Below are 15,915 nucleotides of genomic sequence, written 5' to 3' on the forward strand. Positions count from 1 at the left end.
TACTGACTGGGCATGGACACCATGGCCTTGAGCAGAGACTTGAAGGTCATCCTCTTCTGGACCTACCACACACACACACACACAGGACACACAAATAGAGTAATCTACCTTCTCACACACATGGAAATATTTCAGCACCTTTCCACCTTGCCTCTGTGTGGACGAATATTTCAGTCCTGAAACCAAACATTTTGAAATCTATTTTAGACACTAAGCCTACATTAAGGTGTGAAAGCCCGAAAGCTATTCCTTCGTTTGAAGTCTGGAAATTGAATACACAGAAGGAATATCATTTGTGGACATTCAAGGGAAGTCTTAATACTGGATATACGGGAGTATAATAGATCTCCTTGAGGAGGGTCAGAGAGCACGTGTTTGTGTTTTTTTTTGGTGTGGTGTGTTTGTGCTTGTACATGTTGATTTTCCATTGCACTAGACATCATTGCGAGTGTGTTGTGCCTTGAACAGACTGTAAGCCACTACCAATGACTGGGCGTATGTCGTTTCAGACGCACCACAGAACATTCCAGAGACAAGAGATTCTAGAGAAATCCAGGTAGAATGCAACAAAAAAGGGATTTATTTTCTTTAACCAGATGAGACAAAATGATAAATCCATGAAGTTAAAAGAGAATCCAAAGTTTGTCTGAGTTTTTGTGTGTTCAAAAAACTGTTTTGTCATCACCTTCATACTGCCTATGCCGAAGTCTCATCCATGTGCTTCTATGCAAGTTTAGAGGAGGGGCTGCAGGTTGGCCATCTCATACGACAATGATAGTATGTCTCCAGATAATATAGGAGAAAATACCAGAACAAATGAACAAAATCAGTATTCATAGTCTGTTCATATGTTCATGTACAAAATGTCCTACATGTTGTTTTTGCACCTCAGGTGCGTTCTGAAGAGAGAGCAGTGTTGGCCTCAGTGAATCCAGTGAAGTCAGGTTGTCTCAAGCGCTCCATAGTCACTCTTCTATTTTCACACAATCACCATTTGCATTGTCACATTGGTTAAAGGGATGAGCCAAATTAGTCAATCATTTAATATTCCACCCACATGGTGGAGCTGGTTCCACCAACTTCCGGGTAAATTGCATGAGCAAGAACCCAAATTCCTTCAATTAGCCTCATAGCATTCGCACGTGACCGTAGTGTTGGGACAGTCCCCCTTACTTACTTAAGACTGGCCTAAAAACCTTTTTATTCAGAAAGGCGTTTCTTACTTTTTAAATCTATTTTATTATAGTTTGTTTTTAACTGTTTTACTATGTACTGTGGCACTCTGAGATTCAGAATGTGCGTTATAAATTAAATAAATTATTATTATTACTTAGTTCCAAAATCTCAGTCTATGTGTCTCACTGATACAGGTCTATTGATAGAGCCTTCTAGAAGTTAATCACCTCACATCTAAGGAAGGACATGAATAAAGGACATAAAGATCCATTATATCCACAGTATGAGTCAACAGTCCTCCAAAGCCATTCTCTTTTCAATGATGAGCTTTTACACCTGTGCTGAACAGAGAGGTGTAAAAGGAGATCTTTCAGGCATCGCAGCTCTACCATTAGACCATTGTGAATGTTGTGTACAGTATATCAGGTAATCAGGCCCAGAAGTGTGTGTGTGTGTGTATGTGTATGTTAGTGTGTGTGTATGTGTGTATTTACATGGCATTATAATCTGCAAGTGGGTCATTGCTAATGAGTCTCCCCATCATATTGTGTTCACTTCTGTAACTAAGGTGACCTCGTCCTCTCTGTGTCCTGGTCACACACATAGACTCCCTCCCTAACTGTGATTCTAACACAATGTCCACCATATCCCAGCCCCGAACCACCTCACCTCCTTAATAGGCTGCTTGACGCTGGAGGTAACAGAGTTGGCCTCGCCCAGAGCAGAGAAGGAGCGGGGCCGCAGATCACCGGGGCCCATGAGGGGTTCCTTGGCTAGGGCTCCGTAGTTGCTGTCGTGGGTCCCCAGCAGGAGCAGGGCCCTGGAGGGTTCGGAACTAGAGTCCGTCCCCAGAGGCCTCTCAGGGATGCTGAAGAGGTGCACGGTAAGGAACACGCCCCAGGTGAGGGCAGAGAAGAAGAAGATGACCTGGTACTCAGAGCCCAGGAGCTTGCCCAGCACAGAGTGGCCCCAGTCCATGGCCCCCACCAGGTAGCCAAACGCCCCCCCAAGACCTGCAGGGGAAATACCATATTACTGTCACACCTGCTCCTACAACTCTAACCCTTCCACAGGACTCCCCCAACCCTCCTACACCCCACTCCTGAGGTGCACAGAAATACACCATGTCATCATCACAACAGGATGAGGGCAGTCCCCAGTCCTATGCATTTACTACCTTCAGGCGCATAAACTTCTCTGTGTCTATTCTGAAGACTGACTATGCCTGACTGCACACGCACGCACACAAACACACATTGCACCGGAGGCCTAGTAGCAGATGTCTCAGCTGGCGGGAAGGTGAACAGATGGACAGGAATATAGATAATGACTATCCGGAAAATCTTCTCCATGCACTGGCATAGAGGTGACTCAGGCGGCAGAACAAATATGAATTTATCAAACACGCTCAGCTAACAAGAACAAACGAACGAACGAACGATGTGACGCATGTCTAATGCGGCCCATCGGTGAGCTCATGCTATATCAAAGGATGTGTGAGTGTGTGTCTCCTCTCTGTAAGGGGTGTCTGTTCATTAGCCACAGGTGTGAGACTTGGCTGCACACTAAGGACCAGGAGAGAAATCAAGGGGAGAGACATCGCTCTTACACATCCACTAAGCACACACTCTCTCCCACACCCACACACTCAGAGCTCTCTCTCGTTATCTCTCTTTGTCTGTCGCTCTCTCTCTCTCTCTCATCTCTCTCTCTCTCTCTCTCTCTCTCTCTCTCTCTCTCTCCTCTCTCTCTCTCTCTCTCTCTCTCTCTCTCTCTCTCTCTCTCTCTCTCTCTCTCTCTCTCTCTCTCTCTCTCTCTCTCTCTCTCTCTCTCTCTCTCTCTCTCTCTCTCTCTCTCTCTCTCTCTCTCTCTCTCTGTCTGTCTGTCTGTCTGGTCTCTGTCGCTCTGCGCTCGCTCGCTCGCGCTCGCTCGCTCGCTCGCTCGCTCGCTCCGCTCGCTCGCTCGCTCGCTCGCCTCGCTCTCTCTCTCGCTCTCTCTCGCTCGCTCGCTCTCTCTCTCTCTCTCTCTCTCTCTCTCTCTCTCTCTCTCTCTCTCTCTCTCTCTCTCTCTCTCTCTCTCTCTCTCTCTCTCTCTCTCTCTCTCTCTCTCTCTCTCTCTCTCTCTCTCTCTCTCTCTCTCTCTCTCTCTCTCTGTCTGTCTGTCTGTCTGTCTGTCTGTCTGTCTGTCTGTCTGTCTGTCGCTCGCTCTCGCTCTCTCTCTCTCTCTCTCTCTCTCTCTCTCTCTCTCTCTCTCTCTCTCTCTCTCTCTCTCTCTCTCTCTGTCTCTCTCTCTCTCTCCTCTCTCTCTCTCTCTCTCTCTCTCTCTCTCTCTCTCTCTCGCTCTTACCCTCTCGCTCTTACCCTCTTTCTGTGTCTCTAACATCATCAAACATACTCTTCCACATTCCAGAGCTGGAGGTCATGTGGTGGTCCACATTCTCTCAGCTCGAACTCGTGACTGGCCACTGGCAGGATTAGGATCTACTGAGCACGCTCACCACCAGCCTGAGTGGTGCTGGCTTGCTTCAGCCAGAAATCCACTACTGTCTAACTGTGTGTGTACCTGTGTGAAAATATGTATGTGCATGTGTTTATGTGTTCACGTATATGTGTGAAAATTGACATGCATGTCTGTGTATGTGTGTTTTAGTATATGTGTGTATATATACATCAATGTGTGTGTGTGTATGGGTGTGTGAGGGTCCTCACCTGTGAGCAGAGCATGGTAGTGTAGGCCTCTCTCCTTGTCCTGGTAAGAACACACATCAAACAGGTAGGCCTTCACCGGGCCATCGATGAAGTCTGCAGCGAAGTCGAATAGGACAACGCCACACATCACCACGACGATGGCCCATATCCTCTTCAATGAGCGGTCCTGCACTATGGCTAAACACACGGGAACACACACCTTTACCAATACACACCAATGAAATACACATCACGAACACACACTGTACTGATGCTAGCACAAAAACACACCATGACAGTTACACACACACAAACGCACACACACACACACTCGCACACACACACTCACAGCACCTACATGTACACTATTACTGCACCAAAATCCCAGAGCACTGAAACACTCAGTAGGTTAACCAGCAGCCCTCCTACTGCTCCCTCATCATTAGTCTTGGATACAGCCCCGGAGGGGCTTTAGAAAGCACTGTGTGGCAACAGCTCTGACAGCCTGGAGCAGCGAGGAGCGTTGCAGGAAAAAGGGATCTGTTGTGAGGAGGATTGGAAGAACAAGGGCCTGGTGTGAGGCGTTGATGGAACATGAGGAACATGGTTCTGGTGTAAGAAGTGTGAGGAAAAATGGTCGTGGTGTGAGTAAGGTTGAAGGAACACAATGCTTCCACTCACAGACACAAGACCAGCAGCAGGGTGTGATGTCACACGAGCCCCATGTGGCTCTGTGTGAGTGTTTGGGTGGGTGGGGGTTATGGGGTGGGGGGGTGGGTGTGGGGGGGGTGGGGTGTTGGTGGTAAGGAGCTTAGCAGTGAGAGTACAGCAGTGTAACATGGCAGGAAGACTTTTGTTACCACACAAGTGCCCAAAAACTAGGCTGGGCTGTGTGTGTGTGCCCAGAGGCTTGGTATAGGAGACATACTGAACTGTTCAGTTTCCTCTGTAACCAGGCTTAGAGAACTGAGTTGACACCTCTCCCCCAGCCTGGAGCCTCCAAAACAGGGCTGAACACAAGCTCCTCTCCCCCAGCCTGGAGCCTCCAACACAGGGCTGAACACAAGCTCCTCTCCCCAGCCTGGAGCCTCCAACACAGGGCTGAACACAAGCTCCTCTCCCCCAGCCTGGAGCCTCAACAACAGGGCTAGTCTGAGAGAGCCCTCAGTCCTACTGATACACTGAGGCTCTGGGAAGGGTAGTATAGGATGCTCCATGATTCACAAACACAAATTTGAACCAAAACATGATCATGGAAGGTAATCAGCAACCAGAGGTTGGCATTTAGGGATGATGAATCATCCTCGTTTGTCTGCTAATTAGTTTGACAGTATGAGCCTTGTGATGAAAGATAACTTCCTTCAACAAATCTGGAAGCTAATTTGCGGTTTAGATTACTCAATTAGCAGATACATCGTTACTTCTCTTTCTCACTCAATCTCTCTTTCTCACTCTCGTCTTGATTGTATTGATTAAAAACGTCCTAAAATAATTGTTCGAGCAAAAACCTTGTGAGTGATCAGAATTCTGATACCAGGGACAACCTGAGCACCTGTGAATATACAGAATGCTGTAACCAAGGACAACCCAGGCACCTGTGATTATACATAATTCTGGAACCAGGGACAACCCAAGCACCTGTGAGTAAAAGGTTGTAAACAAGGAAGGTCAGCAGTGAGTCCACTCTCGTTGTAAGGGTCCGTAGGCTGGGCTGGCTGCACACACACATCGCTCCCCTAACCGCCCCTCTCCTCTCTTCATCCCCTCCTCTCTTCATCCCCTCCTCTCTTCATCCTCTCCTCTCTTCATCCCCTCCTCTCTTCATCCCCTCCTCTCTTCATCCTCTCCTCTCTTCATCCCCTCCTCTCTTCATCCTCTCGTCACTTCATCCTCTCCTCTCTTCATCCCCTCCTCTCTTCATCCCCTCCTCTCTTCATCCTCTCCTCTCTTCATCCTCTCCTCTCTTCATCCCCTCCTCTCTTCATCCTCTCCTCTCTTCATCCCCTCCTCTCTTCATCCCCTCCTCTCTTCATCCTCTCCTCTCTTCATCCCCTCCTCTCTTCATCCCCTCCTCTCTTCATCCTCTCCTCTCTTCATCCTCTCCTCTCTTCATCCCCTCCTCTCTTCATCCTCTCGTCACTTCTCCTCATCTCTTATCTATTCCCATCTTTCCCTGCTCCTCTCCTCATCCATCATCGTCCTTACCCACCCCCAGACCTCTTCCAACCTTTCAGCCTCTCACAGCCTCCTAGCCCGGGACATCAGGGTGTCACACGCATCACAACCTCAAACAACCACCGTGGGAAGCCAAGCATGTGTACCCGCTCGGACGCAGACCCACGACGGAGCTCACTCACCCGACACGACGGCGTCGCCGTTGAGGAAGAGCGTGAGGCCCAGCATCATCATGACTCCCAGGGTGAGGATGTAGGGCCGGCGGCGGCCCCAGGCCGAGCGGCAGTAGTCGCTGGCGGAGCCGATGACGGGCTGGAGCATGAAGCCCAGCACGGGGCTGATGAGCCCACACCAGGCTGTACAGGCTCCTCGGCAGCCCCACCGACAGCAGCACGGGCGTCACGAACGCCGCCTCCACCGCGTAGCAGAACTCCCGTCCGAACATCACCGTCCCGTGGAGGATGAGGCGCCCCCGCGACCTCCGGGGGGGCTCCACCGCCCCGAACACGGCCGTCTCCGCGCTGCCCATTAAGTCCTGTTTGGAGGGGTCCAAGGAGCCGCGATCGAGCCGCGACACCAGCTCGCTAGGATCAGGGAGCCGGCAGGGAGGGGGGTGGTCCTGAGTCAGGAGGGTCATGGTGCCAGAGGTGTAAGCCTCAGCCCCAACGAAGCACACACACTCACACACGCACACGCTCAGTGGAACATACACAGCCCTAGCTGTACTTATCCGAGCAGACTCAAACAGAAACGCACTTGAACTCTCTCTTTCTCCCTCCCTTTGCTCCGCGCACACACGGCCGCAGCTCGGTCCTGTTCCGGGTAAGCTGCTTCTCTGTTCCCGAGCTGAGCTCAGGCGGACGAGCCACAGCGGTCTAATCTGGGGAGAGAGGCAGGAGAGAGGGAGGAGAGAGCTCGAGGGGTAGGGTGGAAGAAAGGAGGTGGAGTTGGTTCACGTGAATGGAAGTTGAACTTTTGTGGTTCCCCCCCCCCCCCCCCCCCTCTAACTTGACTAGCCTTAAGAGACAATCACAAGGTGAGACCTCCAATCGCACACTCACGCACACCTTCCATCCATCCAGAGGTTGTAGTGCTACACGCCAGCAGGCTCCTCACAAAGCCTTCATTGTGGCTACGCAGGAGCACACCAGGCCTATCAAGTGATACAGCATGTGATCATGTGACCTTCAGCATACACCCAGTAGGGGAGGGGGGGGGGGGGTTCACGTGTGTTCATCATGGTTTGAGAGACTCTTGATACGTGTACCCTCGTCAGTGGTTCTAAGAGCCTGTTTTCTCCTCCATGCTGGATTGAATTCACTGAGGCCCATTAGTGTCTTAGGCTTAGTCATGTGACAGTAGTCTGGCCTCAGTCATGTGAGCTTCTGCAGTCGTCTGCTCTTACGCGGCACCCCTAGCCTGGCCGGAGACACTCACACGCGTGCACGCACACACACACACACACACACACACACACACACACACGGCTGTGGCTCACATAGTCAGACATAATGGTACCCTGGGACTTACCATGGAGGCCCAGTAGATACACAGCTGACACAAGCATACTGAGCTTCTGAAGGATTATCTCCACACAAAGTCAGATGCGGTCGTCAGGTCATGCAGCCGTACACATACCAGACATTCCTCAGGTCCGGTGGGCACAGTTACACATGATACTGGTCGTGAAGCTGACAAGAATATTCCCACAAAGCAGACTTTCCCAACGCCGAAATTGCTGTGTTCTGATTGGAGGATATCAAAGCTTCTGGTGTGGTGCAAGGTCAGTCTGGTTGTATAAACTGACAACTCTCCCCTGGTGCGAGTTTGACATGAAAGTGTATTGCCCGTCTGTCAGGCCTCCCCTATGTGCAGTGTGTGAAAGTCAAGAGTCTCCAACAGCTGCAGAGAAAAACACTGCATGCAAACAAACTAACTGGATTACAGGGTTGGGAACAAAAGGCTGGGAACTGTGATGAGTAGTGGTGCATAATGATGGAAACCGACAGGATGGTAGGATTTTCATGTTTTTCATTAGAAAGAATCAAAACCATACATTATTTAGGCGGCAGAGTCAACTTCCGAAGAGTCCAAAAGTTGAACATCTTCACACATCTTCACATTCACATTCAAATTCGGACCCTCTGGAAATCAAAATAATCATCAATTATTTTGAGCAGCTGCTGTCACACGCACGTGCGCACGCACACCAGGTTTCACAGAGCTATTATCAGCCTAATTACAATGATTACACCGACGGCAACCAATGTGGGTACAGGAATAAAGCAGGACCATATTTGGTCCACGCTTGGTAGAGGAAACCAGCCGCCTAGTAGATTATCCCTGGGCAGACCCTCTCCCCCACCCTCTACCTCTGCCCTTCCCATCTCACTCTCCCCTTCCACTTATCCTCCCCCCTCTCACCGCCCTACAACCTAGCCTTGGCAGCATTACACTCCAGCACGCCAGTGGACAGCATCCTGTCGATGTCCTGGGGCTGGTAGCCATACTCCTCCAGGACCGCCCGGGTGTGCTCTCCGATGAAGGGGTCCCGACCCTGGCAAGGCTGGGCGGGCGTGCGCGAGAGCACAGGGGCCGGCCTCGGGCTCTCCTCCCCCTGAGAGTCCTGCAGGAAGGACTCCCTCTGCTGGTTGTGGGGGTGGGAGCTGACCTCCTCGAGTGAGAGGACAGGGGTCACACAGGCGTCGGTGCCGTCGAACACCGCCCTCCACTCGGCCTGGGTCTTCGTGGCGAAACAGTCGGTGAAGACTTGACGCAGTTTTGGCCAATCGGAGAAGCTCATCTGGGAAGGGAGGTCGGCATCGTCCAATCCCAGACCTGGAGCGAGGGAGAGGGAGGGTGCAGGGTATCACCGTGGGTACTGATTATGTAATTCCACATGTGGTAACCGTGTTTGGATTGAAAGAATAAATGACAAAATTAATAATTTACAATTGTACTCATTATAAAAAAGGGTGTGTATGTGTGGGTGTGTCTGTGCGCGTACTAACCATGTAGAAGCTGGGAATAGAACTGTGGTTCTATGGCTCCGACAGCCATGTACTTCCTGTCTGAGGTCTGGTAGGTATCATAGAACGGGGCTCCACTGTCTAACATGTTCTCACCACGGGGATTGTTCCACATGCCAATACTCCGGGACTTCCACATGAAGGAGCCAACATAGGCTGCTCCCTCCACCTGGAGAGAGACAGGGAGAGAATGTGTGAGAGAGAGAGAGAGAGAGAGAGAGAGAGAGAGAGAGAGAGAGAGAGAGAGAGAGAGAGAGAGAGAGAGAGAGAGAGAGAGAGAGAGAGAGAGAGAGAGAGAGAGAGAGAGAGAGAGAGAGAGAGAATGTAGGAGGGCGAGAGAAACAGAATGTAGGAGAGACATAACGTAAGAGAGAGATCATATGTTAGAGGGAGAGGAGAGAGGGAGAGACAAAGACAGCGACAGAGGGACAGGAGCGATGGTCAAATCAGTGAACCAACGGCTCATTGTGTCCTTCCTCTCCTGGAACACACGCTGTAAGTACATGTGCTAGCTCTATCTCTGGTGTGTGTGTGTTGGGGGGGGGGGATCTGTGGGGGATTCATGTGAGAAAGATGTGTGTGTGTGTGTGTATATGTGTTCCTGTGAGAGAGTGAGCACACAAGCGTGTGAGTGTGTGTCTACATGATGGACGGCAGGGGTTCTCTACTTGTTTTTCATCTGTGCTTCTCCAGAAAGCCAGAGCAATCAAAGAGACCCAGTCACAACCCCCCCCCAAGATTAGCAGGAATTATGGTCGATAACAGAGCGGCCCGCTGACCCTGTTATTAACAGGAACTGGGGGGCATCTCCCCCCGGATGGAAAGGGAATTCTGGTCCGTCTAATAAATATAGTGCCTGGCATGCCGCCATTAAAGCTGCACGTGGTGCCTCGTATGGGGACCTCAGTCCTGCTGAGAGGAGACCATTCAGCCTCCCGTGCCGATTGACAAGGACAAAAATGTCACACTAAGACTTGACACAGCTGAGCGTCGGGGAGAGACAGGGCGAGCGAGGGAGGGAGAGGGGGGAAACAGACGAACAAACAGGCCGTGATTACTGTGGGCCAATCACAGATGCAGTCATGCTGTGTCATATATTATTCGGGGCTGACAGACCGTCAATCTAGGCGACAGTTTAGGGAACCAAAGTCTACTTTATAGTCATATTGGTGATGGTAATATATTCATCGCTATAAAAGGTTGGAAGCCTGATGAATACAGCAGCAACATGCACGCGTACACACCGAGAGGAGAGAATGCTGATTCTCTACAGTAGAGCAGGATTAACATCTTGTGTGACTCAGACAGTCTTCTACACAATGCAGGGAGTTTGAGAGCACAGTCATGATGACCACCACAGTGATGAAGACCACCACAGTGATGAAGACCACCACAGAGATGAAGACCACCACAGTGATGAAGACCACCACAGTGATGAAGACCACCACAGAGATGAAGACCACCACAGTGATGAAGACCACCACAGTGATGAAGACCACCACAGAGATGAAGACCACCACAGTGATGAAGACCACCACAGTGATGAAGACCACCACAGAGATGAAGACCACCACAGTGATGAAGACCACCACAGTGATGATGACCACCACAGTGATGAAGACCACCACAGTGATGATGACCACCACAGTGATGAAGACCACCACAGAGATGAAGACCACCACAGTGATGAAGACCACCACAGTGATGATGACCACCACAGAGATGAAGACCACCACAGTGATGAAGACCACCACAGAGATGAAGACCACCACAGAGATGAAGACCACCACAGAGATGAAGACCACCACAGTGATGAAGACCACCACAGAGATGAAGACCACCACAGAGATGAAGACCACCACAGAGATGAAGACCACCACAGTGATGATGACCACCACAGAGATGAAGACCACCACAGTGATGAAGACCACCACAGAGATGAAGACCACCACAGAGATGAAGACCACCACAGAGATGAAGACCACCACAGAGATGAAGACCACCACAGTGATGAAGACCACCACAGAGATGAAGACCACCACAGAGATGAAGACCACCACAGAGATGAAGACCACCACAGAGATGAAGACCACCACAGAGATAGGGCCAGTTTCTTCCCTTCCGCTGTTGGCCTCTTCAACAAGTCCAAGGGACCACACTGACTCTAATGACTTCCTGCTTAAAACACACAGCTTTTTGCACTGCATTACAAAATTGTATCTTGTACACTTGTATTTTTTGTAATATTTGTATTTTTGTATTTTTATATTGTAAATTACGGCAACTTATATTTTATTGTATATTTTATTTATTTATAATTCCACTTAGTACTGCTAGTTTATGTACCCTTAGTATAGATAGTCCACATATTTAAATTTTAGGTCCCTATATGTTTATTGTATGCACCTTCCTGCCAAAGCAAATTCCTTGTCTGTGCAAACTTTCATGGCGAATAAATCCCATTCTGATTCTGAGATGATGACCACCACAGTGATGACGACCACCCCAGTGATGATGACCACCACAGTGATGATGACCACCACAGTGATGATGACCACCCCAGTGATGATGACCACCCCAGTGATGATGACCACCCCAGTGATGACGACCACCCCAGTGATGATGACCACCACAGTGATGATGACCACCACAGTGATGATGACCACCACAGTGATGAAGACCACCACAGAGATGATGACCACCCCAGTGATGATGACCACCACAGAGATGATCCAGATCCATATGACTGAGCAGGCAGAAGCTTCCAGCAGAATCTGCTGCTTCAGCCCGCCAGTTCCTCCGTCTGCACCAGCCTGCTTCGGGATGCTCGGCCCTCAGCACGGCTGCTCATCCTGAAGGACACTCACTCACCATGCTGGTGTCGATGACCTGGCCCCTCCCTGACTGGCTCCTCTCAAGCAGGGCCATCACCACGCCCAGGGCACAGGTCAGGCCCCCCCCAGCAAAGTCTGCCACCAGATTCAGTGGAGCGTAGGGCTTCTCACCACGGCGTCCTAACATGGACAACAGACCTGGGGGGGGAGAGAGAGGGAGGCGAGGGGGAATAAGGAGGGAGGGAGAAGTGGTAGCACCGGGCATCGACAAGAGAAATGAGATAGGAGAGAAGGAGAGCAGAGGAGAGACAGAGGTACTTTTGATGCTCTTTGCTGAGACACCCTCACATTAAAATGACACAAATCAATCTTCTCCTCCCCCGCCCGCCCGCACACAAAACCTCCCCACCCCACGAAGGTCAGCAACACGTATCGTATAGTTAAATACACTTAAACTCTTCTCCCCGACAGTAAACACGGTCCCTCCTACAGAGAGAGAGAGAACGGGAAAGCAGAAAGACAGAGGACACAAGAACAAGAGAGGGAGAGCGGCTTGGGCTCGGAGATGGAGGGAAGGATGAAGGAGATTATGAACAGCAGGAGAGAGGGAGGATTGGAACTCAAATGACAAAGGGATAAAAACAAAGGTTGAAAGAAAGGACAAAATGACGAACAGTGCGGAAGAAAGTCACAGAGATGATCAGTGGAACTCCCCTCCTGAGGGGACCCCAGAACACCTCAGAGAACAATGGCACAACTACTGTCTGTTTGGGGGTACACAAAGATGTTACCATGGAGACCAGTCACAGTCCGAAGGGAATAGTCCAAATCAGCAGGTTTTTATTTTATGCGGAAATACTGGTGCAATCAAGACGAGTGCTGATGTGGCCTTCCGAGGCTCCAGACATGGGCAGGACAGAGGATGAGAGAGCCCTCTACCAGGCGGGTAGTGGTACTGCAGTACCTGACATGGCGAGGTAGTTGATGTCATGTCCAGCTGCGGCAGCGTAGGACCCACTTTGGCCGTACCCGGTCAGACGAGCGTAGATCAGACGAGGGTTCTCCTTCAACAGCTCCTCCGGGCCCAGACCCAGCTTCTCCATCACCCCTGTAACCACAACACAACCACATCAGACCCAGCTTCTCCATCACCCCTGTAACCACAACACAACCACATCAGACCCAGCTTCTCCATCACCCCTGTAACCACAACACAACCACATCAGAACCAGCTTCTCCATCACACCTGCAACCACAACAGAGTATACCAAGACATCGTTTTTTGCACACATTGATCTCTGACGACAGCCCTACTACTCTGCTCTGCAGGGTTAGCACAGATACAATAGCTAGCCTACACCCTCCTGTTAATTAACAGTTATTACTAAACTCCGCCCTGCCATGCCCTCACCCCTAAGCTCTCTGTAACATTGACTAGACAGCCACGTCCTTTCTGCGTTTGTTCATCAAAAGAGCAATTCTCCCTCTTAACATCCCCCCCTATGAAGCCAGAAGACTGAGGCAGTCTTAGGAGGGCAGAACATCAATCATTCCTATAGACGAGCATGTGACTTTGCCACTGGGTTCAGGACTAATTACAGCAAAGTCTCTGATCCTCTGCTCTGATCAGATGGGGGGGGTGGGGGGATCATTTGGCCTGGCACCAACTGTATGTGAGGGCATGCCATGCGTGTATGGAATTCGAAGGAGAGCGAGAGCGAGAGAGAGAGAGAGTGCGAGAGCGTGAGAGAGAAAGGGCGACACCGACAGTGAGGCCCAAAGAGGGGGAGAGAATTGTATTTGTTTTGTTTTAGGATTGAAGCTTTCAATCTTTAAAAGGGGGAAGCTTTCACCGCTGTCAGAGTAGAGGGGCTGGAGAGATGGACCCCCTGTCCCGTCCTGGTGCATGACGTGCTGTTGTAGACATGCCTACTGATCACCTGGATCCAGGGTACTCGGTAACAAATCTTCATCTTGCATATAATCAACGGAGACAGACAGGAAGAGAGGGAAAGAGAGATACCGGGAGAGAGATACCGGGAGAGGGTGAGAGTGTGTGTGTGTGTGTTTGGGAAGGGGGGGGGGGGGGGTTGTTATTGCAATCTCATAGTACCAATAAAAGTAACCCTAAAACCTTCACCAGCCCTTATCTCTCAACAGTCAGTAATTCATTGTGGATAATCACAGAACTGACTACCTTCATGGCATCCACATCTAGGTAGATGTACCCAGAGCCATGACTCTGGATGTACCCAATCAGAGTGAGACACAGAGACACATACAACAGTCTGATTCTCCAAAAATCATATGCTACAGTAGATAGAGCAGCGTGGTCAGAGCTGTATTGAGTTCATCATCATTTCTCCAGGATCAATCTTTCCAAGTAATGTCTTAAAGAACACTGATTGGTTTGACCTTTGCGATAAGGCTCCAGGACCACATCTGATTGCACGCAGAGTTTGCGCAGCACTGACACGCCCTCTGGAGTCTTCAGGTTGAGAGCCAGTGACCGCTTCCCTCGCGCCTGCGTGTCCATCGCCATGGTTACTTTGGTCCGGTCCACGCGGATCACCTTGGCGCCGAAGTCGGCCAAGATCATGCCGCAGAAAGGCACCGGGGCTAGGCCCGCCAACTCCACCACGCGCACCCCTGCTAGCGCCATGGCAACAGGCTGCCACACACTGGCAGGAGTACAGTCGTTACCGAACTTAATATCACACAAGCAAGTAGCCGACTGTTACAAATGACCAATTATTGAGTTGATATGAAAAACTGATTAATCGCTATCATTAAAACTGACATCAAGACTGTGTGAAAGTAGATTAGAGTTGAGCAGAGGGTAGATAGCCACTATATATGGGTCATAGTTCACATAGCTTGCAGTTTAGCAAGTTGCAGACACCGTACTGCACAACTGTAATTAGTTGATGCCAAGGAACATAGATTACTGTATCAGAATGCAAGAGTTGAACATATTTAACGTTATCAAAACTACACATTTCAGTCCTGGGCTTACCTTTGCAGAACAACAACTAATCGGCAACAGAAAATGTTATCATGTCAAAGTCCTTCCTATGACGTAGTGGCCGCATCGGTGCCTGGGAAATTGAGTTTGCAGATTGAGTGCGCGTCGGCTTTCACACAAAGGTTTCGTCTAGTGTTTACGCGTGTCATTTCATAGAGACGCATGCACACACAGATAATGATGGCACACAGCCAGCGTGGGTTTAGTCCAGGCAGAGCTTCTCTAACCACTACCGTCATTACTAATAACTCATCAAAATATTTTCAGACACAGCTCTGGTTAGTATGTTTCAGCTCTGTAGTGTGTATATGAGCTCTGGGGAGTGTGTATCTACTGTCCAAGGTCCAGTGTGCGGTCAGTGGTGATAGACTGATGATCATGGGGGTGGACGCTCTGTGCGACTAAGGTCTCCATTGGCAGGAAACGCTGGTATAAAACAGTCACTTCAAAAGGCCACAGGAAATAATGTGTACAAGTACTGCCTAACTGCACATAATCACTTGATAATATCATAATAATAATGATCTTAATTGAATTGCGTGGTCTCCAGTAAGGAAGCTTGAAGCTCATCATGTAGCTGTAGGATTAGATTATCTGTGCTGATACGTATCTGTTGTTGTGGAACATTGAAATGATGAAGCTTCAGCACTCCAGTGCCATGCAGCCAAGCCTGACTGGGCCAGTCACCAACCCCTGGTTCCGTCAAACTTTACCCTTTTCCACTCCCCAAATTCATCACACAATGTCAAATATTTTGTCTCAAAAGGTTATCAGCCTGTTTTCTTTACCAATCTCTCTCTATAAATTGGCATTTCCAAAATAATCCCTCTAAATCTTTAATTGAGGCCTCCTCTCCATCTCTGCTGAATGAAACCTGACATTTCAGTCCTTGGCTGAGATCGCCCTGCAGCCCAGTAAGCACACAGTTACTGCCGGATATAATCAACTCTGGTTGTTGATTGATCATGAGTCCGAATACAGCCCTGCTG

At 49.8% G+C, this 15,915-nt stretch overlaps 2 protein-coding genes across 2 annotated transcripts in view; both read right to left on the bottom strand.

Moving 5' to 3' along the window:
* Positions 1–6,675, bottom strand: part of slc45a2 (solute carrier family 45 member 2) — a 7,395-nt gene extending 720 nt beyond the window's left edge. Inside the window, 5 exon segments of the mRNA XM_067250258.1 lie at positions 4–62; positions 1,846–2,189; positions 3,885–4,061; positions 6,221–6,383; positions 6,385–6,675. Of these exon segments, the coding sequence (XP_067106359.1) occupies positions 4–62; positions 1,846–2,189; positions 3,885–4,061; positions 6,221–6,383; positions 6,385–6,675 (1,034 nt within the window).
* Positions 6,676–8,052: 1,377 nt separating this feature from the next.
* On the bottom strand, positions 8,053–14,973 carry amacr (alpha-methylacyl-CoA racemase). The gene is made up of 6 exons (XM_067250551.1): positions 14,918–14,973; positions 14,317–14,582; positions 12,866–13,009; positions 11,939–12,099; positions 9,050–9,236; positions 8,053–8,876 (listed from the first exon to the last, which is right to left on the bottom strand). Exons 2-6 carry the CDS (start codon positions 14,561–14,563, stop codon positions 8,467–8,469), a joined length of 1,149 nt encoding a protein of 382 aa, XP_067106652.1. The 5' UTR covers positions 14,564–14,582; positions 14,918–14,973; the 3' UTR covers positions 8,053–8,466.
* Between the last annotated feature and the right edge of the window lie 942 nt (positions 14,974–15,915).

This window comes from Osmerus mordax, chromosome 14 (genome assembly GCF_038355195.1).
Source record: "Osmerus mordax isolate fOsmMor3 chromosome 14, fOsmMor3.pri, whole genome shotgun sequence".
NCBI classification, from domain to species: Eukaryota; Metazoa; Chordata; class Actinopteri; order Osmeriformes; family Osmeridae; genus Osmerus; species Osmerus mordax.

Excerpts from the sequence above, each read along its gene's own strand:
- amacr (XM_067250551.1), bottom strand. The coding sequence starts at position 14,563 with ATGGCGCTAGCAGGGGTGCGCGTGGTGGAGTTGGCGGGCCTAGCCCCG. Across the intron at positions 13,010-14,316 it reads CCTGGAGCCTTATCGCAAAG|GGGTGATGGAGAAGCTGGGT; the intron begins GTCAAACCAATC and ends TTGTGGTTACAG. Across the intron at positions 12,100-12,865 it reads CAACTACCTCGCCATGTCAG|GTCTGTTGTCCATGTTAGGA; the intron begins GTACTGCAGTAC and ends CTCCCCCCCCAG.